The sequence below is a fragment of the Schistocerca americana genome, chromosome 4 (genome assembly GCF_021461395.2).
Source record: "Schistocerca americana isolate TAMUIC-IGC-003095 chromosome 4, iqSchAmer2.1, whole genome shotgun sequence".
NCBI lineage: Eukaryota > Metazoa > Arthropoda > Insecta > Orthoptera > Acrididae > Schistocerca > Schistocerca americana.
The window spans coordinates 504,264,651-504,281,031 of NC_060122.1; the positions used below are offsets into that span (position 1 = coordinate 504,264,651).

The 16,381-nt window shown below is 39.2% G+C and overlaps 1 protein-coding gene across 2 annotated transcripts in view; it reads left to right on the top strand.

Moving 5' to 3' along the window:
• The first annotated feature begins 1,820 nt into the window (after positions 1-1,820).
• The window catches only part of LOC124612310 (glycerol-3-phosphate dehydrogenase, mitochondrial), a 54,930-nt gene continuing 40,369 nt past the window's right edge, over positions 1,821-16,381 (top strand). Inside the window, exons 1-8 of one of the 2 annotated variants that reach the window (XM_047140433.1) lie at positions 1,821-2,059; positions 2,595-2,720; positions 2,823-2,979; positions 3,066-3,288; positions 3,449-3,612; positions 3,729-4,035; positions 5,358-5,551; positions 13,103-13,297. In XM_047140433.1, coding sequence (XP_046996389.1) covers positions 2,625-2,720; positions 2,823-2,979; positions 3,066-3,288; positions 3,449-3,612; positions 3,729-4,035; positions 5,358-5,551; positions 13,103-13,297 — 1,336 coding nt within the window. In that variant the 5' untranslated portion in view covers positions 1,821-2,059; positions 2,595-2,624. The remainder of the gene's footprint in view (positions 2,060-2,594; positions 2,721-2,822; positions 2,980-3,065; positions 3,289-3,448; positions 3,613-3,728; positions 4,036-5,357; positions 5,552-13,102; positions 13,298-16,381) is intronic. The other variant, XM_047140432.1, reaches the window with a different exon arrangement.

The window sequence follows — 16,381 nt, forward strand, 5'->3', positions numbered from 1 at the left end:
CAGATTAAATAAAACGGAAACCCACATATGATGGCACAGTGGTGCTGAAACATGTTTGGATACTTGAAAAAACGGTGTTTTGCATAACTAGCGGACCTCACATCCTACAATTTTAACTGCAAACATGGGAAACACAAAGAGTTGCAAATCCAAATGATGAATGGTTACATTATTCAATGGCCTAACCAGTTATTTAAAACAGTCACAGAATAAAAGAACCTTTACATAAATATTAGGTCGTTTCTTCATGTACAAAGTAATAGTATTCTTGTGTTATTAATCACAGCTTTAGCAAACCGAAATTTAAATGACTGGAAATTTGGACCAATTTCATTAGATGTTCATTATTTGTAATTTGATAAATGAAGTTTGTGCTCTCTCTCTCTCTCTCTCTCTCTCTCTCTCTCTCTCTCTCTCTCTCAAATTTGGCTAATACCGTATCCAATGTACTATTAAGGTCAATGGACACATGCCGTCACGTCAAAACATTCCACAATGCATTTCAAATGGCGACATCACACAAGTTCGCGACACCATCACTGTTTCGTGGAAGGAAAGTTCTGACGGTGACGTTGGTGAAGGAAAACTGTGTTGTTGTCTGCCAACATTGAAAGTAAAACCTGTTTTCTCCGCGCTCATTCCTGCTATATTATTGTGTCTTGTAATTTTTTGTCTTCCTAATCTACCTTATAATTTTGAGTTTTTTCGTGACAAATTGCAAATGTTCGATAACGACTATGATATTTTTCCATTGAATGTTCTTCCATAAGCGAGGACACATATCTGCACATATCTGAAAGCGAAAAATTATTTACTCACTAAACGTAAAACTGAACATAAGTGTTTTCATTACTAAGGGGGGGGGGGCGGTTATTCATTACTAAGTAATGCTTGAATGACATGTAGAGTTTACTTTTGTTCTTTGTGTGAGAAACATATTTTCAGATCTATACCGACAATCTGCATTGAGCCAGGTAGGTCTACACATTTCCATGAGTGGACAGCTTCGGTGCTACATGACAGACATCTGCTGTTTCTTTTTAACTGTAGCTTCTGTTCTGAAAATATGTGTTTCTTTTGAAAATGTAATTATCAGCAGTGTCAGATGTACATTACACCAAAATCCCATAAATCATGAAGAAAATATTTGTTGGTCCAATGTCATCATGTATCGCGGATTTGGTGATATATATATATATATATATATATATATATATATATATATATATATATATATATATATATATATAGTCGAATAGAGTTCATGTATAGACTCATTCTTTTGTTTTTGATGCTTTTAATCAATCTGTTCTTCCATGATAGTGTGTAACATATACACTAACAAATAAAGCTTTTAACGCTATGCATTATAATCGATTCATATGCAGACGATTGTTCATATACGAAAAACGCCGGAGACCGGTAGAGTGATCGATATATCGTATATCAAAAGAGGGAGGAAAATTCAATCGATACATGTCAAATTGACAGGAATTCAAAAAAATCGGTAGAAATAGAGGAAACGACGCACATTCTTGTTGTGAGGAACATCACGTTACAATTAATCGTACGTTGATGCCAGACCCCCAAGGAAAAAAAAAATAACCTTATGATTTACTGTTGTACCGAATCAGATACATGTTGTTCAAACGCTTAGTAACTTTTGTCATTAAGCACATACGGAAAAATATCGTATCACGCACCCTAACTGCTCCAAAACCTGCCGGCTGCATGTACACAATCTATGCTGTGTGTAATCCTGGTAGACAATATTATATACATGAAGCGGACTATGCAAGTGAGAGCAGCTGAAAAGGTCATAGTCTGGCGTAGGCCTATACAGTCAGCTGAAATGCCGAAAATAAACATCGTTTCCCCCACCTGGGTACACCTTCTATCCAATGTGATGCGTTCGTAGAGGTTTGCCAAATGAGTCTCGAATATCCCTTCAGAAATAAACCGACTAGTCCGCGTCCTTAGCTGCAAGCGATCACGGTACGGAAGAGGAGAAGTACCGTGATCGGTAACGATTACTATTAATTCGTTTCCGATCTGTCAGGTAAGTGTCTTGAGTACATTTTTTTCGAGTGTTTATAAAGTAAAATGAATATAAATTGACCAACTTAGTAACCCGCAAATCTATAACATTCGAAAGTGACAGTTGTCAGCCAGAAGATGGTAAGTGGAAATACTTGAAAGTATTTCGTAAATAGTTTCATTGATGCCGGAAACGGCATTTTTCCCACCGTAACATATACTGCGTACGTATCCTTTAAGAACGCCTAGCACAGTATGTTGCTGTGTACTTTCATATTGGAATGCGCATGGGCTGATGTCTGATAGTGTATTAAGTACGTAGTGTGTAAACGCAAATCAGTCTCAACCAGGTTTAAAAATTCTCCGTAAACACTGTTATTTTCACATTAGTAGACAAAGAAATTTAATAACTGCATAGCGGCGTGGGCTTAAGCGTTCCATGACGTTTATGTTGACTTACAAATTTTAACTTGTTCAAGAATAGTACTTATAAATGTCAATTTCCGTTTACAAGTATAAAACCCAGTTTTTATTATGCCGCTGATAATATTTCTTAGTGTTGCTTCTTCTGCAGATTTTAAAGCACTATGGCCTCACATGTTCGAAGACTGGCAGTTAGTGGACTGGCTTTTGGAGCTGGAGCATACGCTGTTACGACCTTTCTTAAAGAAAATGATTTGAATGTAAGTGTTTTTATAACGATATGTTTACGCAAACTAAATCTTACGAGTTAGAAACGTTACATCACAGTTGTGGCCCTACTGTATTCATTGTTTTGTGTACAGGTACAAGCTGCTGAAGTGAAAAACAAACCGCGAGCAAAAAGACACCTGCCACCACGAGCAGATCAAATTAAGTCATTGCAGTCTGAAGATTTTGATGTACTAATAATTGGCGGTGGTGCTACCGGCTCGGGTTGTGCACTGGATGCTGTTACTAGAGGTCAGATTCTTAATGAAGATGGATAGTGATCTTAGATTTTTTGCTAAAGACCTATAATTATAAGAACATGGAAATGCTGGTTTAAGGTCTGAAGACAGCACTGGTGGAAGCTGATGACTTCGCTTGCGGCACAAGTAGCCGCAGTACGAAACTCATTCATGGCGGTGTTCGGTATCTGCAAAAGGCCATTATGAATTTTGACATTGAGCAGTATCGTATGGTAAAAGAAGCCCTCCATGAGAGAGCTAACATGTTACATTCAGCACCACATTTAACTCGACCACTGCCAATTATGTTACCAGTGTACACGTAAGTCAGTTAAAACGTAGTTCTCATTATGGTAGATATGTTTGCCAGTGCATAGTCAAAAACTTGTGCTTTTTTAATCTTTCAGTTATATATAATATGTTGCTGTGTTTATAACTCTTTGTATCTCACAAACAAACTAAAAGTTTGTTAAAATTGACAGGTATTGGGAAATTCCATACTATTGGTTTGGCATCAAAATGTACGACTTCGTTGCTGGGACAAAAACTGTTAAGAGTTCATACTATCTGTCAAAATCTAATGCACTTGAGCTGTTCCCAATGCTGCAGGGAGACAAGCTACGTGGAGCTATTGTATATTATGATGGTAAGGATGAATCACTTAATAAATGGCGTGCAAATATGGGCTATCAGTACAACATTTTTGTGACAGTGACAGTTTTGCTGCAGTTCGTCTTGAATTGGACATAAATTACTTTCCAGGCCAACAAGATGATGCACGCATGAATCTGGCAATAGCTCTGACGGCCACAAGACATGGAGCAACAGTAGCAAATCATGTTCGTGTGACAAGCCTTTTGAAAGACAAAGACAAAGATGGGAAAGAAATTCTGTGTGGGGCTCATTTGAAAGATGAACTGACTGGTCAAGAATGGGATGTGAAAGCAAAATGCATAATTAATGCTACAGGGCCATTTACGGACCATATACGAAAGATGGCTGATGCTAAGGCAAGAGAAATATGCTGCCCTAGCTCGGGGGTTCACATTGTGCTTCCCGGTTATTATAGGTATGTTCGTACAATATTTATGAACTCGTGTATCTAATGCAATTAAAATTTGGCTCTTTATCTGTCGAAAATCATCCACTCAGACTTTTTCTTAGTGGACAAATCATTGTGTCACGTCATATCAACAATACTAAATGATCTCTTAGTTGCCACCTTTGTTTTGGTACAAAATAGTTTACAGTAGTCAGTAAGAACTAGAACATTATTAAAACTGCATATAAATGTATCATGTGATATGCTGTTCCATAAATGATGAATCTAGGAATAGCATGCACAGATGCTTTTAAACAGTCATTCTTCCTGCATACCATACTTGAAAGAATCTGGAAGAAGCCCAGATAACTGATACAATGGGAAATATCCTTTGCATCTTCTTCTGAGAAGTTTGTTGAGTATAGATGTAAATGTGAACCTGTGTGGCTCAGGCTTGTTATAGAATGACTGAAATGAAAACCAGAAATTAGCAAATTGTATCTGTTCTGAAACGGGATGTGAGCTTTTTGCTGGGTCATGGTTGCAATGTTTGTTTTGTACTCTATTATAGATGCAATGTAGGAATGTCTTGGAAAAATAGCAATCATCCAAAGCTCATCATCATGTTGTTTGAATTGGAGCACAAGTTTGGGCTATGGATGGAAATAAGTCATGTACTCTCATAGGAACCATTCCAGCATTTGTTTCAAGTGATTTAGAGGAAGAACAAAAAACCTAAATCTGGATTTTGATTTACTTTACTTCCAAATATGAGTCAAGTGTCTTACTGTGCCACCTCTGTCAGTCTTGGATATTTGTTTGTAATGTCTTTATGCATAATAAAATTAGTTATGTAGTAGTGTTTTTGTTGCTCGAAAATAGAGTACTCACATCAACTTAAATGTAAGTGGAATACCACTCTTTTGCTTAGAGTTGTGAAATTTATAAGTTTCACTTACTAGCTGCTAACTGAAACTACTACTACAGAACTGATAGCAGTTTGTGTCAGTAAAAGATTAATAAGATCATCAACTAGACATGCCCTTAGAGAAAACAGAATAGCAGCAAGAATAAAGGTCTGGAAATGTGGTAGGGATATCACAGTGAAGGACAAGCCATTAATGATTGTCCCAATAAAACAACGTTACAGTTGATTATAGTTGTGTGATGCATAGGGAAGGGAAATAGAATTGTCATTCTGTAAATTAAAAGGGAAAGAAAAATTCCCCAATAACTATTAATGTTATATGTGATGCATTGCTATACATTTACATTTATCTTTTTTTTATTATTATTATTGTTTATAAATGCGGTGTAAGACATTTCTGTGTGGTTCTCCTAAATTTCAGTCCAGATCAGATGGGTCTCTTGGATCCCAATACTTCTGATGGACGTGTCATTTTTTTCCTCCCATGGCAAAAGCATACAATAGCAGGAACAACTGACCTGCCATGCCAGGTCACAGCACATCCCAAGCCAACTGAGGATGAAATCATGTTCATATTGGAAGAAGTGAAGAATTACCTTAATCCTGATGTGGAAGGTAAGCTCATAGACATGTACTCACAACTCACTTTAAATCTGAGATATAAAATGGCAAAACATATGTATGCAATATTGAAAGAAGATGAAATTGATTTGTATATCCACTGAGCACTATAACAAATGGTTAAGACTGCTTTTTTTATTTGATAGCTGTAGTGTTCAAAACCATCTCCGAACATCTAGAGTTAGGTTTCTGTTGTTTTCGTAAAATACTTCAGTGTCATCTTTGGATGATTCTTTCAAACATACCTTGCCATTGCTTTTAAATCATGGTGTAAGTAAAGATAAGGAAAGTGGTAAACAATGTGAAACAATCCTAGTCAGCTTCGACCAGTGATGCTATCAATGAAGCAGTCACTATGGTGTCTATGATGTCATACAATCACATGTATTTAACTACATGCTAGAATACTGGGGAAGTGCACTCAGTCTACAAAGGAGATTGCTTACAAATAACTCGTGCAACCAGTTCTAGAATATTGCACAAGTTTGTGGGACCCATACCAGTTAGGACTAACAGGGGTTATTGAACGTATACGAAGAAGGGAAATGCAAATGGTCACAGGTTTGTTTAATGCATGGAAGAATGTCACAGAGGTACTGAAGGAACTGAACTGGAAGACCCTTGAAGATAGACATAAACTATACCGAGAAAGTCTGTTAAAAAAGTTTCAAGAATCAGCTTTAACTAGTGACTCTAGGAATATACTATAATCCCATACATGTCACTCACATAGGGATTGTGAGAATATGATTAGAATAATTATTGCTCAGGCAGAAGCACTCAACCAATCATTCTACCTGTGTTCGATATGTGAACGGAATGGGAAGAAACCCTGATAACTGGTACAGTGGGACGTACCCTCTGCCATGCGCCTCACTGTGGTTTGCAGAATATAGTTGTAGATATATTTAACTATCCAAGTGTCCACTCCCCTTCAAAATTGTAGAGGTACAAATTTGAAAATACCAAACTTCAGTGGGAAAAAATGGGTTTTCAGAAGGAACAAAATGTAATTAATTAAAAAATAAAGGTAACAACAGTCTGAATGCCCTGTGCAGGTATGTAGTATCAGGTATCTCTTAATTCAAACTTGCCATCTCTGGTTTTGACAATATTGATTTATTCGTAAGAAACTGTAACAGCATTTAGTGAGAAAGACACTTGCATGTGGAAAACTTATCTGAAAACGTACTGTAGAAAAGTGTGCTGTATTCAGCAGCTTTCATTTTCAGTAGGCTTCCAAAAGAACTTCCTTGTGGCACACTGGTATTCTTTACAGGAGTTTCTAACAATAGTTGAGATCTTACCTGTGTAACATGCTGTTTATTTTAGGAATTGTAATGGTGTTGTGTATGTATGGATGATGACAATGGTGATTTGTAACAGGTAAACACATTGTTCAAATGGCCAGTTGGAAACGTATTGTAGTGTGAGAGCTGGATAGAACCATGGTTTATGTTGGGGATTTTTGGTGAACAATGGAAGTTAAACTATTCAAGAAACATCATTAGTAAACTATAGAGATCTTCTTCGAAATAAGAGCAAAACTATTTATCTGTGTTTTCAGACATATCGAAAAACTCATGACCAACTTCATTCTTTGCAAGAAACAAATATATTACGTTCTACGACACTATAGTTCTTGTAGGGCACTGCTGCTCCATTCTCTCTGAAAGGCATGCTGTAATGAGTGTACTGGAGAAGCATGAGATCAAAATACCACACTTCTGACTATTGAGATCAGCTTTCAAAATCAGAGTAACTACTACTACTTCTTCTTCACATAGCTCTTTAGCTGTTGAAACTTCCTGGCAGATTAAAACTGTGTGCCCGACCGAGACTCGAACTCGGGACCTTTGCCTTTCGCGGGCAAGTGCTTAGCTGTTACCTCAAGTCTTTTTGTGGACATTGCCATGCTCCTCTTACCCAGGAAAAAATCCTGGGCAGTGCTGGAAATGAAACTTAGGTCCTCAGCATGGTAGTCAGGCTTAGCTATGAAAGTGGATAGTTTTCTTTGAAAAGGCTTCAATTGTGTGGTGCAAGGGCTGATTATTTCATGTAGTTTAGTAATCAGAATGACCTGTCATAAGCAGGATTTGTATCTTGATTTGAAAGATAGGAAAATGTAAGTTCTTCAATTTTAAAGTAGTGTGTGGAAACTTACTTTCCAATCTATAATGTAGGGCTAGTTCAGGCAGTAAACCTCTAGATCTCAAAATTCATTTCTTAGTGATCATATGGTGTGACTGATTTTAGGCATGGTGCTGTAGAATTATTTACTAGCCCAAAAATCCCTCGCATATAATGCTGTTTCCATCATTTTTGCAGTTGCTGTTTGATGGACACATTGATGCCAGAAGTATAATTTCCAAATTATTTATATTAGTTGTTTGTTCAGGTTTAGTTATTTGTGTGATATGATTATTTCCCCTCTGTGTTTCATTATTAGATTTCTCCATAAGGCCTAATATTGTTTGATGGATAATGATAGTGAATAGGTTTGCTAGAGGGCAATTTCAGACTGTGAGATGCCTTACTGTTTAATTTTTACAAGTAAAATTAGAGCCATAAAAACATAAATTAATGCTTGCTCTCTCTCTCTCTCTCTCTCTCTCTCTCTCTCTCTCTCTCTCCTCCCCTCCCCTCCCCTCCCCTCCCCTCCCCTCCCCTCCCCTCCCCTCCCCTCCCTCCACACACACACACACACACACACACACATAGGCAACAAAATATATTCACATTCTTTCTGTCTTCTTGTACTGCAAAACAGTCTGACTTTCTGACTTAATACTTACAATATTATGAAAGGGATAGTTGCTACTCGCTGTACAGTGAAGATGCTGAGTCGCAGAAAGGCACAACAAAACAACTGTCAGAAAGTTAGCTTTCGACCAGCAAGGCTTTGTCAAAAATTGACAAAAAACACACACACACACACACACACACACACACGTACATGACCTCAGTCTCTGGCAGTTGGAGCCATAACCAACTGACAGTCTTTTTGTTGTCCCTTTCCGTGACTCAGCATCTCTGCTACTCGGTGTGTAGCAGCTATCCTTCTTTTTATAATACTGTTACATTTCATCTTGGATTTCCCTTTGTTTACTTTACTTAACTTAATATTTACTCACTCTCATTGTTACCTGCATATTTTAATTTATTGAGTCATTTAGCGCAGAATGCAATTTGTTTTGTGCATTACGTTTCAAGAGCACTGTTAGAATTTGCATTCTGAACATGCTGTACAGTTAGTTTCATTTATATTTTAATTGTCTGTCTTATGCTAGAAGAATAGGGAGCTTTTTACTCCCAAATATGGATTTTTTTCCTTGGCGTGTATTGTGAGCGGGGGATAAGTCATACTTGTTAGGCAACAGCAGTCAGCAACATTCAGGAGACATGCTCACTTCAGTCCAATAATAATAAGAGAGGGAAGAAGAAAAAATATGAAATTATTGAAGGAAATCTAGCTTCATAAGAATTGGGCTAATTAAAATGCAGCACAGTCATTCAAAAGTCATGTTCCTTAGGACAAATATGATGAACCAGAACTCATCCAATCTTTCAGAAAAAAAGTACAGTAAATGTGGGCTCTAAAGCACGTATCTCAGAAGCTATGAACACTCATTCAGTAGATGAGATGTGTTTCCCACTAGTGATGGTGAACAACTGCTCATAGCTCGTGTATACTAGACTTTTTTTTTTTTTCCCCAATACATACTATCACTTCCGAAAGTTTGTCAGTGCAGTTCTGGTTCACCCTGTTTGTCTTCTGGAATGTGACCTTTGAATCACACTACACTATGCAATCAAAAGTATCAGGACACCTGGCTGAAAATGACTTAAGAGTTCATTGCACCCTCTATCGGTAACACTGGAGTTCGATATGGTGTTGGCCCACCCTTAGCCTTGATGGCAGCTTCCACTCTCGCAGGCATACATTCAGTCAGGTGGTGGAAGGTTTCTTGGGGAATGTCAGCTCATTCTTCACAGTGTGCTGCACTGCGAAGGGGTATCGATGCTGGTCGGTGTGGCCTAGCATGAAGTCAGCATTCCAAAACATCCCTAAGGTGTTCTATAGGATTCAGGTGAGGACTCTGTGCTGACCAGGCCATTGCAGGGATGTTATTGGCATGTAACTACTCCACCACAGGTCGTACATTATGAACAGGCACTCGATTGTGTTGAAAGATGCAATCTCCATCCCCAGATTGCTCTTCAACAGCGGGAAGCAAGAAGGTGCTTAAAACATCATTATAGACCTATGCTGTGATAGTGGCATGCAAAACAAGGGGTGCAAGCCCCTCCATGAAAAACACGACCACACCATAACACCACCACCTCCGAATTCTACTGTTGGCTCTACACACACTGGCAGATGACCTTCACTGGGCAATTGCCATACTCACATCCTGCCATCTAATTGCCACATTGTGTGACATAATTCATCACTCCAAACAAAGTTTTTCCACCGTTGAGTCGTCCAATTTTTATGCTCCTTACATCAAGCGAGGAGTCATTTGCCACTTACCGGTGTGATGTGTGGCTTATGAGCAGCCGCTCAACCATGAAATCCAAGTTTTCTCACCTCGCGCCTAACTGTCGTAGTACTTGCAGTGGATCCTGATGCAGTTTGAAATTCCTGTGTGATGGTTTGGATAGATGTCTATCTATTACACATTACTACCTTCTTCAACTGTCAGCGGTCTCTGTCAGTCCACAGATGTAGTCAGTCTGTGTGCTTTTGTGCTGTACACGTCCCTTCACGTTTCCACTTCACTATCGCATTGGAAACGGTGGACCTAGGGATGTTTAGGTGTGTGGAAATCTCGCTTACAGACATACGACCCAAGTGACATACAATCACCTGACCAAGTTCGAAGTCCGTGAGTTCCGTGGAGTGCCCCATTCTGCTCTCTCACAATGTCTAATGACTACTGAGGTTGCTGATATGGAGTACTTGGCAGTAGGTGGCAGCACAATGCATCTAATATGAAAAACATATGTTTTTTTGGGTGTCTGGATACGTTTGATCACATAGTGTATAGAATTGGGGAGAAGAGGAGTTTATGGCACAACTTGACCAGAAGAAGGGATCGGTTGGTAGGACATGTTCTGAGGCATCAAGGGATCACCAATTTAGTACTGGAGGTCAGCGTGGAGGGTAAAATTCGTAGAGGGAGACCAAGAGATGAATACACTAAGCAGATTCAGAAGGATGTAGGTTGCAGTAGGTACTGGGAGATGAAAAAGCTTGCACAGGATAGAGTAGCATGGAGAGCTGCATCAAACCAGTCTCAGGACTGAAGACCACAACAACAACAACAACAGTGTGTATGAAATATATGAACTTTTTAATCTAAAAGGTACAGCCTGCCAGTCAAGAAGTAAGAAATGAAGGAAGGAAACTGACTACGAAGAAAGTGCATTGGGGGTAATCTGTCTTTGTTTAAAGTTGTGTCCCCATTTATGGATTGTTAGATAACTTTCCAATCTCTTCATTGTTATGTTACATTTCTTTATGTCATTTTACCTCTGATGAATCTTTTATCGTTTATCTGTGTAATTCTCTCTCTCATAGTAGGTAGACTATTTTTCTGTCTTTTGGGTTGTAGTTTAGTTGGGAATCTTCTTTTCTTTTACATTACATTGCATTAAATGTATATAATTATTTTCACATCATCTGTAATGTATTTTGCTTTTGCAAAAGTGGTGTTGCATCCTACTGCTTCTTGAGTTTTGTAACTGAATATTTCCTCTTCATAAGTAACATCATCCATAACAGTAGGTAACTCTGTCATTAAGGTTTTAGTGACACTGCTACATTATTTCTCTCCACATCTTTTTCTCCAGCTGACCAAACATAAGTCTTCATCTAGTAGAATATTAAGAGGCAGTTAAGGATATAATTGACAGTAGTCAAAGATGCATTACATAATTTGTTGTTTGTTGTTGAAACTGGTGTTTCTCCAAAGCCAGTTGAAGCTACACTTTGATTCACAGAAGTATCATATGCCTTGACACACTGTAGCTTCAGGTGTTCTGCAGCATGGCACAATTAATTATACTGTATGCTGTCATGGAACGGGTGCAATTTCATTCCATTTACAGTGATACACACACATCTCAATGTGCCTGCATTTGAAGGGAGGTGCTGACCAAACTGGGACTAATTCAAATATTATGCCCAACACATGCAACACACACAACAAAGATAATTCAAAAAATATCATGAACATGATAACATTTTTATATCTAACCAGCTGTTGCTGCATGACTGTAAATATGCAGTATCCAGCAAAACTAAAGAATAAGCTAAAATGCCAAAAAGTGGTATATAATATGACATTTGAGACATAAGATCATCACAAGTGCATGTTTGTATAAACTCTCACATAAAGTTTGAGAAACCATGGGTAGATAAAGCAATCTAATGATGAAAATAAACTATTTAGCCTGGTGTGAAATATTTCAGAAAACTCTAAATGAATATTTCAGAAAACTCTAAATGTACTCTACTGAAGGAAAATTCAGTCAAAAAAACTAACTATTATGCGGCAGTATTATGAGAAGGAAGTTTTCTACTCACCATATAGTGGAGATGTAGAGTCACAGATAGGCACAACAAAAAGTTTTGACACTTAAAGCTTTTGGCCAATGGCCTTTGTCAACAGTAGACACACATACATGCACACACACACTCACGCAAACTCAAGTCACACACACAACGTGTGTGTGTCGTGTGCGTGAGTTGCATTTGCGTGTGTGTGTGTGTGTGTGTGTGTGTGTGTGTGTGTGTGTGTGTGTGTGTGACGGGGGGAGGGGGGGGGGCACGTGTATGTGTGTCTGTGTGGCTATTGTTGACAAAGGCCATTGGCCAAATGCTTAAAGTGTGAAAATCTTTTTGTTGTGCCTATCTGTGACTCAGCATCTCTGCTGTATGGTGAGTAGCAACTTCCCTTCTCATAATATTGTTACATTCCATGCTGCATTTTCCATTGTTTAATATGAGGCAGAATAGCTGATCAGTACTTACCTTCACGAGGCAAAAAGGAATGATACTACCAATTTGTGCACACTTCCCAGTTTTTGGAACTAATAGTTTCTTCCTCAGGGAGAAGAGGAGGATAGGTTGGGGAAGGTTAAAAGGAAGAATGGACCCCTCACATGAAGTCTTAGTGAATGGCCTTCCTTTTAACCTTCCCCAACCAATCCCTCTCCCCTCCTCAAGGGAGGAACTACCAGTTCTGAAAGCTGGGAAGGGTATTGCCTTTTTGTACTACACATTTTGCCTCCTGTAGATAAGTCCTGGCCAGAAATACTTTCTCGTAATTTATTAATTTTCTGTTACTAAGTGTTAGTGAAATTTACTCTGTTTTTCACCCATTTGTAATATTATTGTAATATTCTGATTCAGATGTTGTTAATACAGTTGGAGATTTTTCTTGCTATAATTTACCAGTTATGTATTTTCCTAGTTAGTTCATATCTGCAGGCTGTGAAACATGCATTTCATAGGCTGCATAACTTTCTTTGTTGCAGTGAGAAGAGGAGATGTTCTATCAGCTTGGAGTGGAATAAGGCCACTGGTATCGGACCCAAACAAGGAAGACACACAGTCATTGGCAAGAAATCACATAATTCATGTCAGTGACAATAAGCTTGTGACAATTGCTGGAGGAAAATGGACAACTTACAGAGCAATGGCTGAACATACAATTGATGCAGCTATTAAAGGTACATTGCTGAAGAAAAAGGGAATAGTTAATGTTTACCGTATTTTACTACCACGTTACTAAAATATATCTTCCTTCTTTTCCTCACCCTTCCATCCATCGCTGCCTCCTTCCACTCGTCACTGCCTCTGCCTGCCTGCTGCTGCTGCCACCTCCTGTCAATCCCTCCCTGTGGTCTTGTAGCCCACCAAGTCTGCTCTGCTTGATATTGGTATACTGTATAAGTAATTGTGTTTTCTGCTTTCTCTTTATTTGCAGTACTAAGATTTTCACCTTCTGAAGTTCAGTAGGCACTGACTAGCCATCCTATCAAAGTAATTGAAGTTATATAAAGACAATGGAAATTTCTGGCTGGAAAATTACGTAAAATAAGGGAAAGGCAACAACTTACCTGTAGAGGACTGGTGTGTGGCACACAGAAACACGTAATAGAAAGCAGTTAACACTAGCTTTCGATCTGTTGGCCTTTTTCCAGTGAGAGTACACACACACACACACACACACACACACACACACACACACACACACACACACACAGATATAATATTGAAACTCTTTGCCTTCACAAATGTCTGCTTGTGTCTGTGTATGTGCGGATGGATGTGTGTGTGTGTGTGTGTGTGTGTGTGTGTGTGTGTGTGTGTGTGCGCGCGGTAGTGTATATAGGCATGACCATCGCCATCGGCTCTGTCCTCAGCGGCCAGAGATTGTGGTTTTTGTGTGTGTGTGTGTGTGTGTGTGTGTGTGTGTGTGTGAGAGAGAGAGGTAGGAGGGGGGGGGGGGCAGGAGTGCAGGTGCACACTCAATCTACATCAGAAGGCCTCTTGGCCAAAAGCTTACTTGTTTACCTTGTTTAGCAGTCTCTTTGTTCAGTCTGTCTGTGAATCAACATCACTACTATATGGTGAGTGACAATCTATCCTTCTTATAATATTGTCATTATTAAATGTATAAATAACTTATGTAAATCCAGCTGGGTATCATTCTCAACTGTGCTGATTTTTGTGATATTGTAGGCTTTCCCGGCATAATAAGTCTTGAAAGTCTCTTCGGATTTGCTGCTGGATCCTAAAATCAACTCCATTCGATATTTCGGTGATCCAACTGGTCACCATCTTCAGGGGAATGCAGCTTCTGTTGATGAGTCTTGCTGTGAACTGACACCAGGCTGCCAATCGACGTCCTATATAGGCTATCCTACTGTATGCGGCGCATGTGCCGCCCATCACAGTTGCTGCCCTCCAAGACTGGGCAGGTGACGCCACCCTTAGTAGAGCACTGGCGCAATGATAAATTGCACTCAGGGACGATATTTGAAAACTCGGGCTGGCTGCACTGAAGAATGTTCTCTTTTGATGCAGGATAATACAGGATTCCACGTCCTGCTGAGAAGTAACCCATTGTCTCTCTTAATTAAATTATCCACCAACCTAATTTCAATTGCTTCTTTGTAGACACTGTTCCAAAAACCAGAAGTGTTGGCAACTATCACAGTTTTGTCATATTTCATACAGTTTCTCTCATTTAAGCAGTGTTCTGCTACTGCCGATTTTTCCAGCTGTCGTAGTCTTGTATGACGGCAATGTTCCGCACACCTGTCATGAACAGTGCGAACCGAATGGCCAGTGTAAGCCTTCCCACATTGGCATAGAATTTTGTATACACCAGGTTTCCTAAGCCCCAAATCATCATTCACAGAGCTGAGTAGTGCCATAATCGCGGGAGGTGGACAGAACACACTCTTAATGTTAAAATTCCTTAAAATTTTTCCTACCTTAAACGATATGCCCCCAGCATAAGGGATAGAGGCCACCGATCTATGTTCCTCTTCATGCACCTCCAGTGAAGGTCCAAACTCCATAGCCTGACGAATCTGCTTCTCAGAGTAACCATTTTCCTTAAAAACAGCCTTCTGCGCAAGTTCTTGTGTTAAGCTGCCCATGTCGGAAATGGCATATGCTCTGCGTACAAAAGTCCTAAGGATGCCACTGCATTGGTGTGGTGGATGACAACTCTTAGAATGCAGACACCGATCCATGTTCGTTGGCTTTTGGTGAACACTATGTCCCAAAGTACCAGCTGTTTTTTTTTTTTTTTTATAAACCTTAACATCTAAAAATGGAAAAATCCCATCACTTTCGACCTCCATGGTAAATTTAATTGGGGATGAAGACAGCTGAAGTGATCCAAAAATCTATTGAGAGCATCACGTCCATGTGGCCAGACGACAAAGATATCATCCACATATCTCCATAAGCACGTTGGTTGCAAAGCCAAAGTTCTCAGTGCCATATCCTCGAAGTCCTCCATAAATAAATTGGCGAATGTGGGTGGTAAAGGACTACCCATAGCCACACCATCATTCTGTTAAAAAATGTTGCCATTAAATTAAAAAATACATGGATGTCAGCTTCACCAATTCTTCATCCAGTTTTTCACTGATCAAACTAAGGGACTCTTCCAGTGGGACTCGTGTAAACAGAGATACCACATCAAAACTCACTAATAGATCTGAAGGACTCAGCCTCAAAGATTTCAATTGTCGAATAAAATCCACCAAATTGAGGATATGCCAACATATGGACTGAGAACAGGTGATAAATACTTAGCCAGATTATAAGTGGGTGCACCCATATTACACACAATAGGGCGTAGAGGAACCCCTTCCTTATACAACTTAGGCAGACCATACAATCTACAGCTTAACATAAGAACTTGCACATTTGAAGGCTGTTTTTAAGGAAAATGGTTACTCTGAAAAGCAGATTCGTCGGGCTGTGGAGTTTGGACATCACTGGAGATGCATGAAGAGGAACATCGATCGGTGGCCTTTATCCGTCATGCTGGGTGCATATTGTTCAAGATAGGAAGAATTTTAAGGAATTTTCAACATTAAGAGTGTGTTCTGTCTACTTCCTAAGATTAGGGCACTAATAGGCTCTGTGAAAGATGATTTGGGGCTTAGGAAAACTGGTGTATACAAAATTCCATGCCAATGTGGGAAGGCTTACATCCGTTTTACTCGCACAGTTCTTGAAAAGTGTGTGGAACATGGCCTTCATACGAGGCTGCAACTGCTGGAAAA